At 40.5% G+C, this 24,586-nt stretch overlaps 2 protein-coding genes and 1 non-coding gene across 4 annotated transcripts in view; 2 read left to right on the top strand and 1 right to left on the bottom strand.

Annotated features, from left to right (window-relative positions):
• LOC120947808 (potassium voltage-gated channel protein Shal) overlaps nucleotides 1–13,484 on the top strand; it is a 99,434-nt gene extending 85,950 nt beyond the window's left edge. Inside the window, exons 5-9 of one of the 2 annotated variants that reach the window (XM_049607458.1) lie at nucleotides 1,861–2,023; nucleotides 2,132–2,320; nucleotides 3,269–3,430; nucleotides 4,696–4,833; nucleotides 10,416–13,484. In XM_049607458.1, the coding sequence (XP_049463415.1) occupies nucleotides 1,861–2,023; nucleotides 2,132–2,320; nucleotides 3,269–3,430; nucleotides 4,696–4,806 (625 nt within the window). In that variant the 3' untranslated portion in view covers nucleotides 4,807–4,833; nucleotides 10,416–13,484. The remainder of the gene's footprint in view (nucleotides 1–1,860; nucleotides 2,024–2,131; nucleotides 2,321–3,268; nucleotides 3,431–4,695; nucleotides 4,834–10,415) is intronic. The other variant, XM_049607459.1, reaches the window with a different exon arrangement.
• On the bottom strand, nucleotides 1,280–1,352 carry Trnak-cuu (transfer RNA lysine (anticodon CUU)). The gene has a single exon. It is a non-coding gene; the product is annotated as a tRNA-Lys (tRNA).
• A 10,138-nt stretch (nucleotides 13,485–23,622) lies between the features above and the next one.
• LOC120950054 (BTB/POZ domain-containing protein Tiwaz) overlaps nucleotides 23,623–24,586 on the top strand; it is a 49,758-nt gene continuing 48,794 nt past the window's right edge. Inside the window, exon 1 of the mRNA XM_040367794.2 lies at nucleotides 23,623–24,175. The gene's annotated coding sequence lies outside the window, so the exon portion shown is untranslated. The remainder of the gene's footprint in view (nucleotides 24,176–24,586) is intronic.

The following is a 24,586-nucleotide window of genomic DNA, read 5'->3' as shown; positions in this document are numbered from 1 at the left end:
CCTTTCACGGCTGACCGACACTTATAGCTCACTGTTTGCTTTTAATCAGCTCTGTTCAATCGAATCCATTCATGCGAGATTAATTAACGTTGTGATTGCACCGAAATAGCATTCGCCCGTTCCTTTTTCGTGCTCGCTCTCTGCATCGTCCCTACAATAACATCACAAGTGGTCAGTCAACCAGCCAGCCAGCACCACCATCTCAACCGCACGCTGCATCTTGACGCTGCATGGAGTGCATGCACCGAGGTGGTGTGTGTTTTGTGAGCTCGCAAATTTACTACCCGTGAGTGCAATTTGTAACGAAAACATTCGTCACTTTGCCTTTGCCAAATGAAACTGTGCGTGTCAGCCACTGCAGCGGAGAACGGCCGTTCCTGCGGTACACATCATGTGCATCTTTGCCCTGGCAGGTGGCTCAGGCGGAGAAGAGAGGGGAGCATGGTTCATGTCGACTGAGACGTCCATGCCACGATAGGCGGTGTCATTGGCAAGTCAAAATTCGTGACTGGCCACACGTTCGATTGCGTCAGTCCCCAGACAGTACCTACCAAGTCGCCCATCAGCTGATGCTCCATCACGCGCCAACCCTAAACGGTCACTGGATACGGCTCATTTCAGTAGTGTCAGGCCTCTCGGAGCGGGACCAGACGGAGCGGAGAAATATATTTATAGTATCTCGGCTCCGCTGAGGTGTGAGTATGTGTGTGTGTGAGTTTGACCACAGCAGTGATATGCAGCTGATGCCGCTCGAAGTGCCACAGCCCGCATTTAATGTATGTCGAACGGGCGATGGCAACTAGTAGGGCAATGCTGCGCTAGATACACGGTCGGTGGCATTTAGAATGTTTCCACGCTTGCACGCATCGGGTTTTGCCGGATCCTTCTGTTGGTCGGAATTGCAATTTTGATGCGGTTTTGACACCTCAAATTGACTAAAATGTAGATGACGCTTTGATGCAGTTCAATTGTCGACACCGCAACGGTGGTGGTTTTCAGTTCACGATGATGTTGGTACCATTGCACGAGCGAGACTGCGTGGAGTAAGTGTGAGTGTTTCAGAAGCACTAAAGAAATAATGTAATTCTAGTTGTTTGAACAACTTTATATACATTTAAGTAGTTCGTCTATTTAAAAAGTCATTTAAATATATATTTGTTGATGACATTAAAAAAAACATACTTTAACAAAAAGTAAAAAAAAGCATGTAATTACAAATTTCTAAAATTAAGAGTATAATTATTGTCAATGACAGTGAAAACATTATAAGAATAGATAACGCCCAACGTGGGGCTCGAACCCACGACCCTGAGATTAAGAGTCTCATGCTCTACCGACTGAGCTAGCCGGGCACGTTGGAAGAGGCAGATGAATTTTGTGTTTTGTTTTCGTAATTTTATCACATTATTTACTGAAAAAGTTTAACAAAAAAACGATATGAGATGTCAATTGATTAAAACTTTTTTTTATAACTTCAGTTAACTAGAAAGGGTTAACGTTCGGAAAAAATAATGATTTAATAAGAAGCATTATGAAAAATTGGTCCTTCGACCCGGATCTCAATGGACACTAAAATTATCGTAATTTCAAGTTACCGGTATTTACAGTTCTGTATTACAGGACAAATATTGTTTGGACTTTGTAATGATCCAAACTTATACCAGCTGAACAAGGTTTTAACGCTGAAAACCAAAAACTCCTAAGAAATACAGATTTATGGTGGAAAAGGCCGTCGCTGCAGCTTCCTCGAAACGCAAACTAATTTTCAATTCTAATCATATCTTTCTTTCTCGTCTTCCCCCCCCCCTCTCCCTCCGTCAACTTACCATTCCCCTTCATGAACCTACCTCCAACCTGCAGCTACGGTGACATGGTGCCGGAAACGATTGCCGGCAAGATCGTCGGTGGCGTTTGCTCGCTGAGCGGTGTGCTGGTCATCGCGCTACCTGTACCTGTAATCGTGTCCAACTTCAGCCGCATCTACCACCAGAACCAGCGGGCGGACAAGCGGAAAGCACAGCGGGTAGGCTACCGGATCGGTGGAGCCGACGATGACGACGGCTCCCTGTAAGTATGCGCACGCGGAACGGTCTGTTAACTGTGCGACACGTTTTTCCGTACCTACTTGTAGAAAGCACGCCTTGCCCGAATACGAATAGCGAAAGCGGGCGCCAGTGCGGCGTTCGCGAGCAAGAAGAAGGCGGCCGAGTCGCGCCTAGCGGCGCAGGAGTCTGGCATTGAACTGGACGACAACTACAACGACGAAGACATCTTCGAGCTACAGCACCATCATCTGTTGCGATGCTTGGAGAAGACTACGGTAGCTATACACAAACCACAACGAGCGAGCTGCTACATCGCTATTGATCTGTCTTTCACTCTCGCATACAAACACACACACACATACACACTCAGGGACACTCAAAGAGTACACTGCTAGTCTTAGGGAAAGGGGGTTTAAGGACATTCGAAGGGATCGATACAATGCAAACCCTTGTTCACGCTCTGATTTGTTCTTGCAGTTTCTATCGTTCATTTTTAACAATAGAATATTTCTTGCCTCCTTCTCCTTTACATCGAATGCTTTACTATCTTGTTGAACTTGCATTAAATTGTTCTATTCAGTACACACTTTCACCACATTTTGCACCACCATGTTCAGAAAAAGGGTACACGATTCTTCAAAGTATTTGTCTTTCAAAAAATAGCTTCAAACGTAGCTCCACTCCACCTTATTTCTATCTTTCGGTTAGCATCTTCAGAAGAAAAAAAATACTTCAACATTTACATTCGCATGCCTGCTATGCCAACCGATCATTAATAAGGCTTAGGCTCATTTGCTCCGCCACCACTGCTGATGCGCCAAGCGGTTCCACCGTCGCAGCGGGTTGCTGTGCAAACTTCTTCTTGTTCATTCGTTATCATTGTACCTACACTACCTTCACGCGCAATCACAACAATCACTCTTCTCATGCATGCCAGCACGTTTGTAATCGTCTAGAATTAGCCCCACCACACTTTACACGCTTTGATCCGTTCCCAACAATAAATGTGACGGTCCTAGAGCCATTAAAAAAAGGATTAACCTTCCCACCCATGTGTATGTGTGTGTGTGCGTGTGTTTAGAGTGTAGTACGTCGCCAGTAGCACACACACTGTGTAGCGTTTGTTAAAGGGGTTGCCCCTTGAAGAAGAAACAAAAAACCAACTAACACCTGCTCCTGATATCTTTCATGAACGGCGCTGCCACTGGAACAACGCTGCCCAGGACCGGGAGTTTGTCGAGCTAGAGACGCAGTACAACGGGCAGACGAAGCGGCCAGGATCGCCCTCACCGATGGCCAGCCCGTCGCACTCGGCCAACACGGCGACCGGAGCTACCGGATTGCTCCAGTCCTGCTGCGGACGGTGCTGCTCGCAGCGATATCAGGTAAGGCCGGCTCGAGACCTCTAGCGGAACGTAGCGTAACTTCCGGTGTCTGTTTGACTGGAGTGACTGTTGATTGTCGGCAGTCAAACAACAAAAACAGGAAAAATCGGACACTAACACACACCCAAACACAGCTAAACTGAAAAAACAAACAAATTAGATAATTCCTGGAAAATTAAATCGAAGTGTCTTAAAATAATTATAAAAAACACAACAATCCACTAAAATTAGTGAAACTATTAAAAAGGTTAATTTAAAAAAAAAGACTTTCTAAAGTTTACACTTTTTCTTACACAACATTCAAACCCACGAGTTAAACAAATATATTATATGATAAACATTAGGAAAAGTCAACTATATACACATAATACGAAAATAGAAACAGTAAAGGGAACATGTTAACTCTTTATCAATTGATCGATGTTTTATGTTTTCCAAATTTCGTATTAAAAGTAAGTTTATTTGACTACAACAACGAGGCGAATTCGATATGCAGGCTTTTCTGTTTGTATACGTTTTAATTTATACTACTCCAAACAAGAACAACTGCACATTAAACCACTACACCACACCCCTAGCGGCAACACAACCAATCTCCCAAATAAAACAAACAAACAAACAAACACCGTGCAGTACACTCACTCAACAATGCAATCGGTACTTTGCGACTGGAGAGTAACTCAAGTGCAGCTTAAAGCATAAATTTCCCGCATAAATGGGGCCGCGCAAATTCGAAACATTCGAGAGCAAAATTTGATCAGAACCTACGGAGGACGGTTAGAGACCAGCGAAAATGGGTGAAAACTAGGCGATAAGCACAGAAAGTAGTAAACTATCCGTGTACGGTCGCGGTTATCGGTCGCGGTTGGCCCACCCAACCGCTGTGTATGCTGTGTGCAGAATAAAGCAGAAACCAAACTACCCTCGTTCCGGCCAAAAGCCCGTGAAGTTTTTTGGAAATTGGAAAAAAATACGAAAGCACACCACCAAGCGCCTTAGGAGGAGGATGGCAGTGGCCAGTTGTTTTTTCTCTCTCTCTCTCTCACTCGGTCGAGTAGTATATGCGGTTGTTGCCCGGTACCAATTTGCTGCACCATCGATACGCCACATTGATCTGTGTCCTTGCGTGTGTGTGTGTGTGTGTGCCCGTGTGTGTGTGTGTGTGTTTGTCTAGTTATTTTCTTCTGTGTTTCATGTGTGCGTTTGTGTGTGTGTGTGTGTGCACTTTACCCCGCTCATCTTGCCGCGTGCCGTCCATCTCGTAGGAAAACCGGGAGTCTGGAAGGAACTCCTTCGAGGACACGGGCGACGAATTGGAAGAGGCTGTTGGAAGCAATGGGGACTGTGAGCGTACGGGCACCAGTGCAGCCAAGTAATGAACCATAAAATAATGATCCCTGATGGTTGGTTTTCTTTTGAGTTTTAAACAAAACATCAAGCGTGTGTGTGTATGTGTGTTTTTTACCCCCTTTCCCCTTTCGCCTCTTGGTTGTGTGTGTGTGTTTCTTCTCCATCTTCTCTACTGCAGCTGTGATTGTTTGAGTGTCTCTTTTTCCAACTCTCTTTTCCGTGTGTGAGTACATTCTACTGGATTAAATGTGTTTTCTGGGTGTTGATCAAAAAAGGAATTTCTTTCTGTGTTTTTAAATGTTTTTGTTTTGTTTGAGTTAATTGTATCGATATGTGTTTTGTATTTATGACTTTATTTTTCTTCTCTTTTATTCAAAATATGAACTCCTTTTTTTTGTTGTTCATATGTTTTTCTTAAATTTTTGTATGTTTTTTTCTTTTACACTATTAAATTAGATATTTTTTGGATTATCCGTAGTCGATTGTAAATTTATATACGTTTTTATTTTATACTGACATCCTTTTGTCTATTATTAATCGTGGTTTTGTTGTTGCTAGTAATATTTATCAGACTTTAAATTATCTCTACGTGTAAGTGTACAAACTGAGCCAAAAATAGTGGATATAAGTTCATAACCCATTCGTCATTCGACATCCTTACGCATCATCGATCATTTTTTAATGGTGTCTATCACATACTTTTTACAAAAACGCTCAAAACAATGTTTGTTTTAAGGTTGTTTTAAATAAAATAAAAGCCAATTTGGTAAAAAGGATAAACGCCGACATGAAACATTCGTCTGAAAGCAGAAGAATACCGCAAATGAAAGAATAAATAAAATAAGGTGTTAAGATAGTGTAGCTAAAAATAAAAAAACAAAGCATTACCAAGAGAAGCTAAACAAAAAACCAAGAGAAGGCTAAAGCTAAAAGCTATGTCAAATTAAACTCTAGCATTTCCGCATCGTTCCAAGTCATTCTGGAATATTTTCTAACTTAAAACAAATTTTCATACCGATTGGTGTAAAAAGCTCATCTTTTTTCTTTTCTTTTTCCTTTCTCTTTCTCTAACCATATTCATGTCTTCGTTTTCTATTGTGTACCAAAACCATTCGGTCACAAATTCTTCAAAATTCGCAAACGACAGTAATTCGAACCAGCATGCCTAATCCTTTGCAAGGTACCGGTGTGCGTGAACTAAATGGACCAAACCGGGCGGGTTTCTCGTCCCGCCTTACTACGAGCTTCCCTTCCCTACATCTCCTCTACACAACTCGCCCAGATCATTGCCATATCACATACACACATACATCTATCGTGTATGGTTACGAAAACTAATAACGTCTCTTAATTGCCTTTCTTGCGTACCACGACCGCGAAATAACAATGAAACCAATGAAAAACCAAACAAAAATCATGCAAAAATACCCGAAACCCGAACATGCAATCGTGCGTGTGTGTGTGTGTGAGCTGTGACTAATAATGATGAACGTTTCTCATGTTAGCCAAATCTGTGATTGGATTTTCAGATACAGGTAGAGTTAGAGTGTTGTGTTGCATTTCTGTATGCCGCCCCGCGGCGGAAGTATTCCTCTGTTTTGATTCCTTTCTTTTACACCGTTATCGTTTTCCCTGAACAGTGTTACAGCTTCCCGTTTCTCTTTTACTCGTTCTCTATCTTACTGCTAGGATTTTTTAATCTTTCAACACACATTCACACTCTCTTACACTTTTAATAAGTCCTTCCGATGATCTTTTCGGAAACACGCACACTTTTGCGTAAACATTAACACACAAACATTCACCATTTTCTGACATTCTTTTCCTTATTAGTTCCTTCCTTTTTTCCACTCCTGCTATATTACCAATAGTCACGAGCCGTTGATGAGCTGTACATAGTTTCGCTCTTCTGTACAAACACTCTAGTTCTATAAGCCTGCCTGGAAAGCATCCATGTAGTTCGCTGTTATCTTCTTTGTTCGCACAGCTGTACAGTATAGTCACTTAGGCGGTTTAAAATCGTACGCGAATCGTACGCGACCCATCCAATCACGGTCCTCGGCAACCACAAAGCGATGGTTTCCGCGCGTCCTGATACATAACGACACACATACAATCCATCCCAAATCGATCGATAGCGTAGGGGGAGGCCATAAATGCAGATCAACAGCTGCATTGTTGCACGAGTCTGCGAACGATTTATCGCTCGTACGCTTCTGTCTGTCGATTGTGGTACGCGTGCATGCCAAACCGAACCAAACTGTTGGCGGGCAGGGGACCATCAAATAAACAAACAAACTCGTAAATACTCGTTGACTCCTGAACGTTCCTCCCTGGACACCACCATGACAATCGGGTCGATTGCGAGCGTCCAACTGCCTTTCCGGTTGGCGTTTCGTGCCGGAAGTTCATCAGTATACCCTGTAAATGAGCATAAGTGAAATATTACACACCCCACACCGCGGTTTCCATCGCTGGGCTGGAAAATGCAACGGAACGTACAGTGTGCCCGATCGACGATGTGCATGATTCGAAATGAATAATATAACACACCACTCGAAAAATGGACGTGCTGCAGCAATCCGGAAACGCACACACACACAGCAATGTTCTCTCCTGTGTGTTCAATCGGGCACATTCTCGTATCGGCCATAAATTCAACCGAGCGGGTGAAGCAAATATGCTTCCAGCATTACGATGGGTACTATGAATGTAACAAAGTTTTCCCTCCGCAGGGAGAATTTACACAACGGATTCACAACAGATAACGCATACGTTGAAAAAAAAACATGGATGTATGCTTTATGGGTTTTACCCCGTTACGTGCATATGTCGATACGATGGCTCATGGGTTTGATGGAGTGAAGCTTTGTGTTCGGTGTGGTAGTTGAAACGGTACAACATTTGAGACGCGTTGAAGTTAATGAGCAAAATGTAATTTCTCTTCGAACATTTCGTGCAATTGTTCCATCGGCAATTTTGTTATATTTTTGCAACATTCTTATCGGGATTGTCCAAACGAAAAGCTTGAAAAATTACACGCCATCGAGTGCTTATGTATTTTTTTTATACAAGGAACGGACTTGCTGGAACCAAATGAATGTCAAGTCCGAGATTCTAGTGCTATTAGTCTTTTTTTTTGCGTAACGTCCTACGTAGACATGCCGGCAACGGAATGTACAGGATTTCTATACAGGATTTCGAAACGAGTCGACGATTGTACTACGGAACCGACCTGATATTAAACATCTTGAAAATTTACAAATCTTTCTCAGTTAACAATTCACACACACTTACCCCAAAACCAACAAACTGTTTAAATCGCTCACCCACATAACTTCGCTCACTCACTTACCATTACCTAACAGTGAACACGATCACTCAATCATCCTTATGTACTGTTCGATGTTTATGACACTTTCTTCACTTCTTAAGTGTTACCCGTTCTGATGGTGTTGTTGTTCGTTACTCGACTCATACAACTGCGTTTAGATATGGTTTTCCTTCTTTTTTTGTGTAAATAAAATGCTATACTTTCTACCGTTACGTGTTTATTTTCACTTGTAAAACTTTGTACTTTACCTGTTTCTCACGGAGCCGTTCGAGAAGGACTGTCATCGAAAGGTGGTTTCGAAATGTTTTCACAAAGAAACTAAAATGAACGAACAAATAAAGAAAACAATCCTAGTTATAGAATAATTTACTACAGTTTTATATTTTAGTTTTCAAACATTTGCCATAGGAAACCATAGGCTGAATGTAGATCGTAGTGTGTTTAATGGTTTCATATGCTATCGCTTTGCGTAACGCTGGCTTTGTGTAGTGTTATTTGTATGATCGAAAGAGTACATGAGCTTGAGTTGACCGACATCGAAACTCATTTACTACTTGCGTTTTATCAAATCAAGATGTAGCATTGAAACATAATCGGATAGTGCCCGTATTCAAACAAGTGTGAGACTCTACTACGAGAACTATTGGACGGTCGAGAGTTTTTTTTTTTGGGGAGAGAGTCCTAATTGTGGTTATTTATAATTTTGGTTTTGATTGTGTTGTGCTAGGTAGGTCGGTATAAGGGAAGCTACAATTGGCTGCAAACATTAGCTTGTTAGGTATCGTATCGCAGGCGCTATCGGTGTAATTGTGCTAGTTTTTTTTTTTATAGAAAGTGAAAAGAAATGAGCAAGCTATCGAAATGTTTACGAATGAAAAAAATACAATTGCTTTTAATCGAATTAGGTCCTGAAAAAAAAGAAATATTAAACTAATGCTAAAAGAACGAAAAAAATATCACCTGTATATAGCTGTATTATAAACAAATACCAAATTGCAAACTACCCAACCACACCAGTGTACAGTGTGTACTCCCTCCAACTGCACCCCAAAATAAACGATTGCAAAGCATTATACAGTTCACTAATTCGACACCTAGTCACGCCACGAGCATCCATCGTGAACTCCCAGTATCATACAATCCAAATCTTACAAGCCTGCACCACAAGCAAATTAGTTATACTTTCTATATCTCCATCTATTTTCTTTTCTCTCCCACTCTTAAGCAACTAAATACAAATACAAAATCACAAAAAAAGAAAACGATACAAAACGAAATAAAAACGATAAGAAAGTATTAGCGCCACTAGTCGACACTCACTTCTTGCTCCGTTTCTTTCTCACTCTATCTACTGCTCAATTTTTCCTCCAACCCGGCTCCCAACCGACCACTCTTGTGTCGTTTCTTATTCTTTCTTCTGTTTCCTTTTCTTATTGTGTTCTCTTCTCTTCTTATTGTGTTTTAGTTTTCTCTAGTAAGTTAATGTTTTCACATCTCTATTACATTACGCGTGCGTTTTTGCTGTGCCTATCGATCGTTTTCGATTTCTGTTTCCTTTCGTTGGGTGTTTATTTATTTCCTTTCCTTGTTTCAATGTGCTCTAGAACAGTTTCTCAGTGTTACTATCTCCTGTCCTGCTATTGGCAACTGTGAAAAAGGGAAGGAAGAAAACGTTCCCTCTAAATTAGATCGATGTAGAGTCGCCTCACCTTAACCTCATCATCAAGGTTTTCCCTATCTTAAATTGGTTTTGATGGTGATATGAAATCAAATATGTGTTGAAACGAACTGAAAACTGGTTTGAAATATTGGCCCGGCTGAAAAATATCTTATAAAATTACAAAAAAAAGTCTGTTTGATTTCCCTACTGTCACCAGAATAAGAATCTCTACATTTATTTTTATTGTCAAAATTAGTCCCTATATTCCTACTAAGATGTGTTTTCATTCCTCGTCATGAACCCACTAATCTGAAAACTTGTTTTTTCTTTCTCCAAAACAAACTGTTGTTTTCCATAAAGCAATAATTTTTCAAAAAACAAGAAACACCTCCATGATCACTACCTCCTCTTTATCGCTCTTTCAATGTATCTCTCCTAGTTCACTCTCTTTCACTATCTCTATCACTCTTACTCTATATTCTATCTCTCTTGCTCTATTTGTAACTCTAGTGTCGATTTCAGTAGCAACTTTCTTCTACTGCTCTGTCACAAAATATAACTACAACAACAAACCGTACTAATTCCACCACTTCTTCTCTTCTTTTTTGGCTTACTTTCTTCGCCGTTTCCTCTCATCGTAGAACTACACCTCAGCGAATCAATGATGCCAGGAGGACGATATTCCGCTACGGGAAAGGAAGAAATCATAATAAACTGCGCGCACCAGCGTAGAGAATATCGTTCTGGGTGACTTTTCTCCCCCGATGGAAAGTGTGGCGTAACGCAAGATCGTAACAGTAAATGACGAGCATAGCACAAGACCTATGGAACTGCGCGCAAACAACAACAATGCCCCAAAACACAGAAACGAACGCCACAGGGACGCTGAAGATCCGGCGAAGGATGCAGCTTTTCCCTTTTATCCTGGCTCATCTTCGGAATGAAACGGAAAGCGCCAATATCACGAAAAGATGCTGACCAATTCACCAGCATTCAAAGCAAAAAAGGGAGAGAACACAGAAAAGTTTAGAAATTAATCTTTTAATGTTAATTCGAAGTGATACCACCACCATGGTCAGATGCAGGACGTATCGTGGATGTCCTGCGAATGTATTTTGTTTTCTTCGGGTGGGGTCATGCGAATGATCATTCAAAAATAAAACAAAAAGATGCCCACGATTTGCAAAAACGACAAAACAAAAAACACTGCTCCATAGGCCCACCGTGCGGGGAGCGTGCGTTAGCTGTACGGTTAGGAAGGAAGGAAGCAAAACCAAGTGTTAGGCGTGACAACCCCATCTGCTAGGCAACTACTGTAAGCTGTGGCACTACTTTATCACAAATTACTACGTAAATGTACAGCGTTACTCTATTTCGCAACTCTATCTCTTATCAGACGAAGATTAAACACACAGGCTATTTTATCGAAGCAAAAAACCACACACATACACACATAGTTAAGCCAGGCAGCATCATATAGCAAGAGAAAGAGAGAGAGAGAAAGAGCGAGAAGGATAGAAACTGTCCTGTGTTTTGGTGGTTAAGCTGCAAAACTGTTACTGTTATAGCGAAGATCGTATCGTATTTTCGGTTGTTTTTTCTATTTACTACTTAAAAATGGTTACTACCCCGCATTATGACCAGTAAGCCCTGGCTTCATCCCCGTTACTTCGTGAACTGTTACCTGAAAATAACCCAACCTGTCCCAGTTTCACTCTTAATCGTTCTCTCCATCTCTCTTCCACACCCCCTTTTGAGGAAACGGTAGCATAGCGAAGTTAGCGAGGGAGCTACTGCAGGAGCAAACGAGGTTAATGGCAATGTTCTTCTACTACAACTACTATTATCTATTACTATTACCGACTATTACCTATTAGCTACTTAGGAGAGAAGCGTAGCACAATGCATAGTGTGTGGTTTACGCTTACGCGGTGAACAATTTAGGATAGCGCGTTCGATGAAAAGCGATACTGCGTTAGCTGTTTAACTGTCTCTCGAACCCTGGGGTACGCTACTTCCTGAACTGCACGGAGGTAACTGAACAAAACAACATTTACTCGAAAATGGGCAGAACAGAAAGGGAGAACACATCATACACACACACAAAAACAATATAGCTTTAAACGGATTACCAAAACAAACAAAAACCCACTCAGAAACCCGAAAAGATACATACGAATATCCCCTGTCTAATGAGCCAGAAACAAACTGCAACCACTGACAGCTGCAGAATTGCAATAGAAGAGAACAGAACCAGATTGGTTTTGGTTTGTTAAGCAAATCACCATGTTTCCCAGTGCTAGACGTCACATATCAAGTGTGAAGAGTTACTGCGGCAGTGACCGCAATTGATAGTGGAAGAAAAAGCATTACTAAAGCATAAAGACATGTTGGAAGGAATTTAGAAACTCAATGCAAAGGTAATGCAATTATTAAAAGAAGGGGAAACTAGATTAAAAGAAGAGAAAACTAGGGGAAGCGATGATAAAATGCAAATAGGTAATAGTTAAAGAACGCGAGGGGTTAAAGAATGAATGCAAAACAGCATTTAAATGTTGCGAAAAGTTTCTTTGTTCATTTCTATCTGTTCTGTTTCGATGTTTGGTTATGTTTTAAACAAAATTAAAATACAGAATACTGTTTAACACTATTGAGTTGAAGTTGGATTATTATTGCATTAACCATCTGATTTTATTATAAAAAACATAAAAAAGCAATATTTTTTTCTTTTTGACTAGGAGAATGAAAAAAAACACATCCATGTTTTTTCTACCCGACAGCATTCGATTTTAACTATTAGTCCTGCACATAATCGGGCAGGTGGTGGTAGATGATGTAAATAAGAATACCAGTCAGACACAAAGCTAACAAAATGAACCGTAGATATACCAAAGCATAAACAAATCTCCTAAAAGGATGCATGCACCAGACACTGGGCAGGGAGTTTCTTGCCTGACTTGCGGCAGCCTTTTCCTTCCTTTTCGCTCCATTTCGTTTCCACTCGCTTTATGTATCTTTACTCGGTCGAAATCACGAGCCACAAACTATCACTGTGCTCGCGTGTATGCGTGTATCTTTTCCAATTGCGTATTTTAACGGTTCCTTTCGCTAAACATAGAAACAAAACAAATACTACACGTTACTGTTAGAAAAAATAAAGCACCACTCTTTATTTCGAATCGTGTATGCATTAAACCAATCTTCCAGCTAGAACTGTGAATACTACTTTAATGAAAGGTAACTTATAAATAATCGAGTAAAGTGACGTGATTGTTGTTAATTGATAGTAGAGTAAAGGTGCGATGAACAGGTAAAAGAAAATAATTAAACAAATAAACACACACACACAAGCAAACACATTTTTAGAATAAATCAATGAAAAAAGAAACAAATACACACAAAGTGTAATGTGTTGAAGAAACGGAAACAGAACGAAAATCAAACAAACAAAACGAAAAGTAAATCACTAGAACGTAATTAACAAACAACTTACAATAGCGAGGCAAAGTAATGCAAAGAAGCAGAATTGGAAGCTCGTTGTCCAATATAAAAGAAAGTGGAAGAGACAGAGAATACAAGAGGATGGAAAACGAAAAAACAGCATAGCGTAAGGAAACAATTGTAAGGCTAATATCAAATATTGATGGATGTTATAAACATTATTGTAATACTTTTCAATACAAAACCAACAAAGAGGAGAGGAAGGAAAACCTGCTGCTTAGAAAAAAAAACGTAAATAAGAATAAATAGCATTAAGATGAGCGTACTCGATGGAAACAAACACAAGCAACCAAACTACAAAATACATTCAAATGATTTTCTTGATCTTTCGGAAGCCTGACGACGGAAGCTGGGGGAAGAAGCTAGCGACAAAAGAAAACTCGGAAACTGTTTCCGTGTTTTTTCGTTCGTTTGTTAAATTTGCACGCCAGCTCTGTGGCGTAATTTGTTTGCGTAACGATCCAGGATCTGCACATCAAGAAATCCTACGAATACAAATACGAATACTCATAAAGATTCTTCCCCATGCGCCCTCCAAGCTTGTGCATCGGAGTACGACGCTCTGTATGTATGTATGTGTGTGTGTGTATGTGAATGTTTTCCCTCCTCCAAGTAAACGGATAACCCGTGTTAAAATTCCCAGCAATCAAACGATGGGTAGCTGTAATGAAACGAAACAGTGAAACTTATGAAGTAATTGTAAGCCAGCTAAGCGAAGCATTGAACACAGTCTTGACAGTTGACCTGTAATCAATTATTAAGGTGCAGTGAACGTTATAAGTACTCTAGTGAATAGCCAGTGGTTCAACGAGAAACCTCTCAGTAAGCTAGACGACAGGGATGGTTAAGGACGGAAAAGGATATGATAATATTAAAAAAGAGCCGATTAAGAGGCATCAACTCATAATTCTAAACTACATGCGGAAAGATGCAGCAAAGAGAGCGAAAAAACGAATACAAAACGACAGAAGGAAACCCCTAAATTAATGTACCGCAAGAGAATGTTGTTTTCGTAAAAGCAGAAAGTGTAAGACATTTAACCAACACGTTCGTAATGAAACAAAGCAAAAATACTTTAATATGAAACTCACAACACGCTCACACATCAAGCATCCGGGCAGGAAGAGGCATATACATTTCAATCGTCCAAAACGATGGCAAGGAAAATGAGAAGAAGGTGAAATAATTAAAAAAAAAAAACAGATCATTAGCCCATGTTTTCAATGGGTATGGCAGACAGAATGGAAGCAAATCTTAGCAAAAACAAATCCAAATCGTAATAATGAATGTATTATATTAATATTATACTGGTGGCGGAATAAGAGCAATCCATACATCAATAGCAAAAGCAGCAAATAGAAAAGAAAAAAACACAGGAGAATGGTAAAAGATCCCATATCGCCAGGGCCATCTGACGTTCAGGGACATCGAAGATCACGGGAACGGAAACGACGACTAGTACAGCAAACGGGAGGGTGGAAATGATAGTGGTGTTTGGTATGTGGGTCTTAAATGCTTACTACTTCCTGCTGTTGTCACTATTTCTTGCGTACTTCCGGAATAAACTTCTGGAACTGGAGCCACAGAGGAACTTGCCAATATATTATGTTTTTATTCGATTTTCTCAAGCCCTTTTTCAATGCAAACAAGAGGATTTAGTGTTCTTCTCTCTTTCCATTAGAACTTTGTAGCAGGGATCGCCTATCTTAGCGGTGTGCCAGGATTGTTAGTCTCCACTGTATTAGCAAAAGCAGGGAAAAACATAAGCAGCATAGCGTGAACCAAAAGTAACACAAAATACAACAATACAAAATACGTAGATCGTACCGGTGTGTAGGTTGTAGCTTAGAGAAGAAAAAAAGAACTACATCACAATTAAAAAGCAAGCAATTAGAATACAAATCTTTACAAAACAGCAGTAAACTAGAAAAGAGAGAAATAGACACGCAAACCAAAATAGCAAAGAAATAATCAAAGCTAAGTCAAGTGTTGTGCAAGACAATTAAATGAATGGTAGTAATGTTCAACTCAACGAAACAGAAAGAAGAATGGTGAAACGAAGACGGAACAAAATGGTAAACTTTTGAAAGGATAACAAACGGCGACATGGGCTTCTTTCCTCGCTTCTCTAGCTGTGTTGGTATTTGGTGTGTTTTTATTGGTGTATTGAAAAGCAGAAGCGGCTCGGACTATCAATCGCTCTATGCTCAACGCTTCAATCAGGAAGGAAAAAAACATGCGTGAATTTTGTATCCATGCGAAGGATAGAAGAGTAATTGTTTACGGCCCAGTTGCGCCGATTGATAGTGATTGAACGTTTTCACACCATCTTTACTCTACAAACTGTTTGGAATTTCTTCTTCCAATGCGCTAGTAAAGTACCAATTGATTTTGAGTGAATGCTTGGTTTTTTAGTTCGATAACATCGTCCTGTACTTGCATCATCATCGCTTTACTCCACTCCCGGATCCATCCCTCGTGAACGTAATGCTAGGAATTCAGTGCAACCGTTCCACCAAACGTTGAACTTTGTGAAATCCTGGACGCATCAACAAGAAGCAACAAAAGGCCATTGCAAATTCTGCGCCATACCTTTAGGGGGTTGAAAGACAAACGTGAGGAGAAAAAGCAAGCATATGAAACAGTAAAATGAAAACCAATTCTTAATGAATCCAAGCGTAGATAGAATGTTTTAAGCGGTAGTAAACAATAGTGTAAAACGGTAAAACACCCTTAAACGCGTAAACGCAATGCGAGGCGAACACGGTTCCCCATACACACAATCACACCCATTAGTCGGTTAATCACACAGAACAAACAAAAGAAAACTCCTACACGAAGCAACACACTCCTTCTCCCTGTTTCTCATAGGTAAGGAGAGGAGATATGTTTTAGTACACAAGAAAACAAAAATGGATACAAAAACCAGAGAAAGAAGGAAAAAGCGTTTGAAACAACTCAAAAAAGGTAAGCAAATAAACAAGCAACAAAAAAAAACAAGACAGCAAAGCAAAGTATGAAATACCAATTAGATTTAATTACCCTAAATCTTTTGTAATAAACGAAATGAAACCAAAAACTAACGAAACCATATTCAAACCGATAACTGCCGGATTCAGCAAACAAAAAAAATGGAAGAAGAAGAAGTAAATAAGAACGCGTGTATGAGAGAACTAAACCTATCCTATAAGAGCAAACAGCAAAAGCACATAAAAATGGAGAGAAAAAAATGAATCGATGACACCGATGCTGAATTGCGAGGATACGTCATTGTGTTTTCCGCGATCAGGTGTAGAGTTGGGATTGACTTGACACCATCCCAAACACATCAACCAGGAATGCAACCGGCTTGAGCAAAACGAATTTACCTTCCAAAACAGAAGAAAACATCACACAGCTCACGACTTACTTACATTACCTATCTTTAGCTGCTTGTTTTCTTTCTTTGAAAATATAAAACAACGGATCAACAAATCAAGAACTTAACACAAGATTTTCGATGCATTTTTGGATTCTTCAGAAATGCCAATTTTTCAAAAGGTCTTCAATTTTTCTCCCTTTTGCACTTCACAACTTTACTCCTGTAGTTGTGTTTATGAGATTCTGTAATTCTATTCCTTGTTTTTTTTTGGTTTCCCTCTCTAACTTCTCTCCTTTCCTACGTTTGTTATCAGCTGTTTCGTCTGCTTGTATGATGACGATGGGTTTTTGTACATAGTGATTTTAATACCTAATAATAAAAACCAACCGCCTCCTATCCTATCGAAGCGACAACGCATACCGTTCTAAATAACGCAAGCAACACACATACACAACAAATACATAAATACACCCTCTCCCAACAAACCTTTTCATGTAAATATTCTGTTTTTGAATAGACCAAAACAAATGAACATATATATATTATATATACATTGACAGATTCTTAGGTTAAAACGTGGTGAGATGTGTATCGAAGTTGAAAGGGATAATAAAGTGTTGTATTCTGAAAAAAAAACGCGGTTTATCTTTCTTTTCCCTTAGTATGATTTACAGGTAAGAGTTCGGATATATAATCATCGTTATCATCATCATCAAATATCTCTTGTATCGTATAACATTGGTTTGCTTTATGTTTATGTTCATTGTTGTGCTTGTTTCTTGTTGGTAATTTGTTTCATTATTATGTGTGTTTCCATTCTTTCTTCTTTTATTTTAATGTCTTCTTCTTTTATGTTTTTACTTTTCTTCTGCTGCTTGTTATTAAATTTCTTCTTCATTGTTCCACCGTGTTCAAAATGTCTGAGATATAGTCACCTGATCTTCGACTACCCATAGTTCTATAGATTTTATTAACCTAACAAGCTTCGATGATAAGTTTGTAGCTTTGGTTTTTCATGTCATAGTTAATTTATCGTAAATGTTTCGTAAAATATCTGATCCCTAAGAAAGATATCAAATTATAAGGAGTTCTTTGAGCACATGAACGATTAACTATTCGCGCATCTTCGAAATTGCTCTAGTAAATATTATTATACATCTTCGTGGGCCCAGAAGCTAGTACATCGATGATATCTGACTTGTTGCTTGATGCTCTGTGATAACGTAAAAGGTAGATAAGGTAAATTAATTCTATCATCTATCTTGCAACTGTTTTTTTCACATTCAGATATTCATAAAGCAAATATTGTAACGTATCATCGGTTCATAGAAAAGCTCCATTCATTCTAGGAACGGTATTGCCGCCGAATCGTTTTTGAAGAAATCGTCACCACGATTTACAGCATATTAATCAATTTCAATAAATAAATTTCAATCAATAAATGAACAATTGCATAATTTGCTATATTATAAAACTTTACGAACTTATCTCTTTAATTGATGGATTGTTTTTATAAGCCATAATATGATTTTGATTTTGTATGATATTGATCAACTATGTATCATTACATTTGGAAACCTGTTTTAGTTTTATAAGAAAGAATTAAATGTATCACATAATATCTAAAACGCATAATCCTGTCCAAAACAAAACGTAATATTTCGCTGCATTTAGAGTAAGCTCTTTACACACAAAGTGCCAGTTGCAAAAAATTAGCTTTGGTTCTCATCACACATCACAGTCCCACTCCTCATCCAGTATTTAGAACCAATCAACGATGCTGCTGCATATTGCAAATTCAACGGCTTTGCTCCCCGTACGGCTTACTGTTGAAGTTATTGCCAGTCGCACGTCAACTCCTTCCGCTCCAAATCCTCCAAAATTGTACACACGCGAACATTTTCCTAACAAAAAACACCCCGAAACACACACACACACGCGTATGATTTTCATAAGTATCCCATTTCGAAAGCCCCCGACAAAATCCTTTTCGTCTTTTTTTTTTCTCTCTCTCTCCCCTCACTCTTAATCACACACTCGCATACCCAGCTTTTATACGAGCTCGCCAGTCGCAGTGCAACCGTACTGTTGAATTAGCGTCAAATATTTAATTTTACCATATCCCGCGGCCAGGCTTCATCATGTTACACGTGATATTGGTACTGGCGCACAATTTTATGTGATTTGCAAAATGAATTTTCTGGGATTTCGGTCCACCATTGCCACAACCACACGCCCGCCACAAACCCATCACAGCGATCGGGACTTTTCTGGGAAAGTTTGACGAACTGGCTCAGTTACTGGCGGGATTGGGCGAACCAACGCATACTGGATTTGATTAGCTTAACCTCATAAAGCATGTGCTGAGGAAGAGGATGGGTTTCATCACCATGGAAGGGGCAGTATTTCCCATCCACGCCTCTGTTTCCCCATTCTCAAGTCCGGATTGTTTTTTGGTTTGGTTTGGTTTCATCAACAAACAGAACGGTTACTATTAAATGGTGTGGTAAATGTTGTAGTTGTTTTGAATGAAATACAAAGCTTTTACAAGCAACAGTGTAAGGGGTCACAATCTGCAGTGTGTATAGCAAAATTGGATCAATGATGTTGTGTCCGGAATCGGGCAAATACTTCTCGCAGAATTTAACTGCCAAGCACAATCTTATGATGTTAACATGTAATGCAATTTTGAGTTTGATAAGGTTCAGCTCGAGAAATATTTTCTTCATTTCACAGAGGCATTCACTTTACATAGTTTCAAGATCATGATCACATCTTGTACATATTAATTTATCATCCATTTTATATTTTAAGCCAATAAGCTGAAGTTTCAGCTTGTCAGCGGAGTAATAAACATTATTCGGGTTGTATCCATTTGATAGTTACGGTCCGCCATATTGGATTGCAGCAATTGTGTGTACACAAAGATGTTTTTTTTAAATTGTTTTGTTTATTTTTAATTATGAGTAAGAGTACTTTTATTCAACACAAAAAATCGCTACAAGCAAATTTAAACATTTCTTGTCACAGTATTTATCCTTCAGATAATAATAATCAATCCTTCATGAGTCAACCTGGTCAACGAATCGGTGTTTGTTTACATATTATCCAGGCTGAAATAATCTAGGCTAAAATACTGAGGCTTGTTTAACGTGTGGGTTTGTATGGAGTGTTGACATGATTTCAACCACCAAGTATCAAACTCCATATAGAACAGGTAGTATGATAATGATAAAAAAAAATTGATTCTGTTTTCACATTGTTTGCTTTTGGAATGATAGCAAAAGAGTATGAAAGGTTTTGCAAATTGATACACATGAAGTGCCATTGTTTATCTCAAAGCGATTGTGTGATCATTTCAGTGAGATATCATTTCAAGGTGGACATAAAGAAAAGTTTTTCTTCTTGTTTAAATAAAATAAGTCGATTTTCAAATGCTTTAGCAGTTTACTCATGGAATAGACTATGATGATGACTAATTGCTGAACTAACATAAATCAGTCTTTTTTTTTTCAAACTATGGAACTCATTTCAAATGAGATTTGAACTTGCGTCCGGCATGACTAAGCATGTTTACAGTTTTATTTCTTTCCATTCGCTGAAGTTCCTTGTTATCGATCTTGGTTCGTATGGATCAGCAAGAAGAATTAGTTAACCTTATTTAGGTTTGGTTTTGACCCTCTGCTAACGTTGTTATGCCAAGTAAATTAGCAAATTAGCAAATTATAATGTTCTAATACTATTCGCTCTTTAAATTAATTACCAATTGTCTTAATTATAGTATGAAGCAGTATATGTTTTGATAATTAAATAACCCACCCGATTTGTTTGCCCGTTCGACCACAACCGGAACTTCTCGCCCCCCCCGAAAGTCCAACGGACGGCTTTCAAGATCACAGAAACTAGATACAACCCGCGCCAGCTTCTTTATTATAAGCTACGCCGCACCAAACCACTTGCGGCAATGTTATCGTTCCCGGGGAAATCATTTCACCGGCTGGTAGCGGACGGGGCAGAGATAGCCGAAGCTGCCAGCAGATCAGCTCTGATCGTTCTGCTCCTTTTTCTGCTGACTGTCGCACTTTCGCTTTGTTTCGCTCGCCAGCGTCTAGTTTCAAGCTCCTCGAGGATTATGATTGGATCTCAATCTTGGCGCGCTCGTACACACGCACACACGTTCGCTGTGCTCTCCCTCCCTCGCTCGGGGGAAAGAACAGGAAGTGAAGCATACATATACGCCGTGTGTGTGTGTGCCACAGTGCTGTAGGTACCATACACATTTCCATACGCTCCAGTGCAGTGACGGCCGGGGGGCAAACCGTTTCCTAGCTGGTTTTAGCGAGAGCAACCGACGAAAGAAGCAGCAGCACCACGAGCTCGGAAGCAAGAAGAATAAGTTTCCCTCCTGCCCTCAGGACACGCTCGGGCCCGGGCCCGCTGTGAACACACACTCACGCGATGCTATCTCGTTCACTCTATTTCACTTCACTTGTTTTATTCTGGTGCCCCGGTAAAGCCCTTGCGGGCGGGTTCGCTTCTCGAGTTTCTCGAGTTTCTTCCGAGGGCTCCAGGTTGCGGATCGCGCAGTACCAACGTACCCCCAACAGGGATCCCTCCCCTTCTCTCCTTGGCTTGCATAAAACTCAAACAACCAAAACCGTGTATGGTGCGAGGATACAAGCACACACAGCCAAGCGCGCGCGGACGGTTTGGGCGATTGCCGCAGGATATTTCAGCGAAAGACGGTGCGGCGTGAGTGGAACGGCATCAGGCGAGGCTCGCAAAAAAGGGAGCGAAATAAGCGAATATATTTTATACTTTTATATATTTATTTTATAAGAGCCCGCGGGAGCTTGGGAGCCATGCAATGAATTTCCATGCACGCCGGCCAACTTGCTCGTGGTGTTTTGAATTTAAACGGAGAACAAGCAAAAATCCCCCACCGCCTCGCCAGCACCAGCGTTCGTGCTTCGTGCCGAAACGGAATGTCAGGCCCGTATGTGTGCGCCATCCACGCTGCCGGAGGGAACCCGTCCCGAACCAGAGCGCACCAGTGGGGCGAGCGGGCACCGCACAGGCAAGTGAGGTAAGGCGTACGGGGGGAAACCTTGGTCGCCCGTAGGCTAAAGGCGCACGTTGATCCGAACCGCTCGCGTACCGGCCGAGTGAGCGAGTCTGTTGCGGAGTGTCTGCGAATATAATATATGGCCGCCCGGAGGGCAACTGCCCTCGGGGCTATCGAGCGCTCATAACATGCCACACGACAGCGGGTCTGCATCGTACGGCGCACTGCCCTCCGGCGGGTTCGGTTTGGTGGAATCGACCGAGTGGCTGTGTGTGTGAGCGATTGTTTCGACCCAGGGCAGCACCATTGTGCGCCATAGCCCGAATCGGAACTGTTTGGCTCGTTTTCGCAAACCATTTATCTCTCGATGGATTCCAGTCAATCTGCCCCACCACGCGGCCGCACGAACCTTGCACGCCCTTGTGGACGAAGATTAATGTGACGGCCGAACTGGCGGTCGTGAGGTACAGGTGATGGAATTTATTGTCTAATTGGATTCTAAGGGCAGGCTAGGTTGGGCCAGCAGCCATCGTTGTGCTTTTGGAAAACCCCTTTGCACACCGTCGAGATTAATAATACATGTTTAATGTGAGATTTACAAATTGTGATTTAAGCAAACAATTGTGATTGGTTTTGTTTAATATCTTTGAAAATCAATCAATTGTTATTGTCATGAAATTGCTGTTTAGAAGCTCGGTATTGCTAATTCTGTGTCACTCCAATACCATCAATTCATTACTACATACCTTTTCCCAAGTTGCTTACCAACCGAAACACCCTACACAAGGTGGCAAAGGAAGTTCGGAACGAGGAGTGTGAGTCGGAGGAAAGTATAAACAACATGACAACATAAACCTAAACAACGACAACGACAAGGGTGTTGTTGGTGATGGCGGAGTAACGACATTTCATGTTGCTTGCAGCGGGGACGCCTTCACCATCAGCTGATGGGCAATCTGAACCGGTCCCGAAAGCCGAAGAGAGCATGTCGGGCGTGAGATGGCGTGAGAGAACGTTCGATAGTGAGCGAGCAAATCGGTGAACCGGTTTCTAACAGCAAGTTGCTTGTCGCACTATGCAACTGGTCAAAATTTTGAATATTTTGTGTCGGCTTGCAAAAACTTTAAGAATTAAAAGTTACAAAATTTGTGAATGAATAACGTAATATAAAAGTAATCTTGATCTGATGAACCTCAAAACTTGAGTTTGAATCTAATGCAAAAGAAACATTTAATTTTCAATCCCAACATCCAAAACAAGTTATATAAAACATTCTTTTTTTCTTTTTTTGACTAAAATGTTTTTAAAGCGATTACAAGTGGTACAGGCAGGCCTTGACCGACAACGGTTGTTAAGCCAAAAGAAGAAGAAAAAGTTTTTAAAACGAATTTTAAAGCCTTATTCAAACAGGCAAAAGGACAGAAGTCCTTCAAATGGAGCTGTCTAACCATTGAACCACATGATAATGTGAATATTTAAAATGCTGGTGAATTTCAAAAGTAATTCTTGGTATAAACGTTTCTATTTCAATACAATAATTAATATGCAAACAGGTTGTAAAAACGTTATTGTTATAAACATTAAAAAAAAATCCTTGAAAATTTAAAATTGTTTCATTGGTTTTAACACTTGCATATGTTAAGTGTGAGATTTCTTCTTAATTTATGTTCTCTCTATTTATTTATCCTAGACCGATAATCTACTGATATTGGAATTTAATACCCAGGCAAGACTATATTTATGTCAGACCTGTCACTCAACCTGAGTATACGAAAAAAGATTTTACAATAAGGAACGGACATTAATGCAAACAAATATGACTCAATATTTTTGTAAAAATAAGACACCATATTTTACCTTGCAACGTCACCAGTCACCTGGCTCATTGCCCATAGTGCGGTTGTACCGGTTCACGTCTCACCGAAAACCGAGCTCACCCCTCACCGGTTCGTCGGTTCGGTTTCGGGAACGCGCGTGCATGTTTTGAAATCGGTGTAGTCGTTCCGGTCGCTTCGCGCCAAGTGCATTCCCACCAAGGACGGGAAACCGGTCGCAACGTTACGCAGCGTTACGCACAGGCACACGTTTGACGCGGTGTTTTGGTGTTTTGTTTCCGTGCGAACAATTATCGAGTGAGAATTGCGAATCCAAAACCAATTCTATTCAAAAAGTGCTATTTGTTTCGAAGAACGAGCGAGAAACACAGAGAAAGAGAGAGTGAATACATTATTTGCATACCGTGCGTGCGTGCGTACCCATCTGCGTGTCATTGGTGCCGGCTCAAGTGCAAGTGGCATTGAAGATCAGACTGGTGGTGACAGCGGCTGATCGGCGTTGTGAGTGTGTTTGGGTTGATCCGTGTGAAAGCGTGCGAAAATTGTCACCATTTTTCCGTTCGACATATTTCACCTGTACTCCGCCGATCTGGAGCAACGGAGCAGTGCCCTCGGCCTCGAGGCCAATTGCTTGAAAAGGTAGGTAAAGCGCGATGAGGGCATTTCTAGTAGGTTTAATAAAAAACCAATAAAATAGGACACTATTAAACACATAAAAAAGTCATGAGTTATTGTGTTCTTTAAAAGAAAGACTTTTATTAAAGCATCGATGCTGTTCTGCATCACAGCATTCGTCACAAAACAAGCAGAGGAAAAAAGCATTCCGAACGCTTCCTAGCGGCATGTTAAGAACATTCCATTTGGAACCAAGCAACAACAAGCGAAATGCATCTCAATTTCAAAAAGGCTCAAAATTCACATGAAATTCGTTCCTTCCTTCTCGCCGGTTCCGATACCATCACACACGCTCACACTGCACCGAAACAACGCGGTGCATTTCATACACATAATGGAAGCTAATTATAATTTTATGACAATAATGACTGCCGA

This window comes from Anopheles coluzzii, chromosome 2 (genome assembly GCF_943734685.1).
Source record: "Anopheles coluzzii chromosome 2, AcolN3, whole genome shotgun sequence".
Taxonomy (NCBI): Eukaryota; Metazoa; Arthropoda; class Insecta; order Diptera; family Culicidae; genus Anopheles; species Anopheles coluzzii.
The sequence above is the reverse complement of the archived record's forward strand: the minus strand, read 5'-3'. Positions and strand labels throughout refer to the sequence as shown.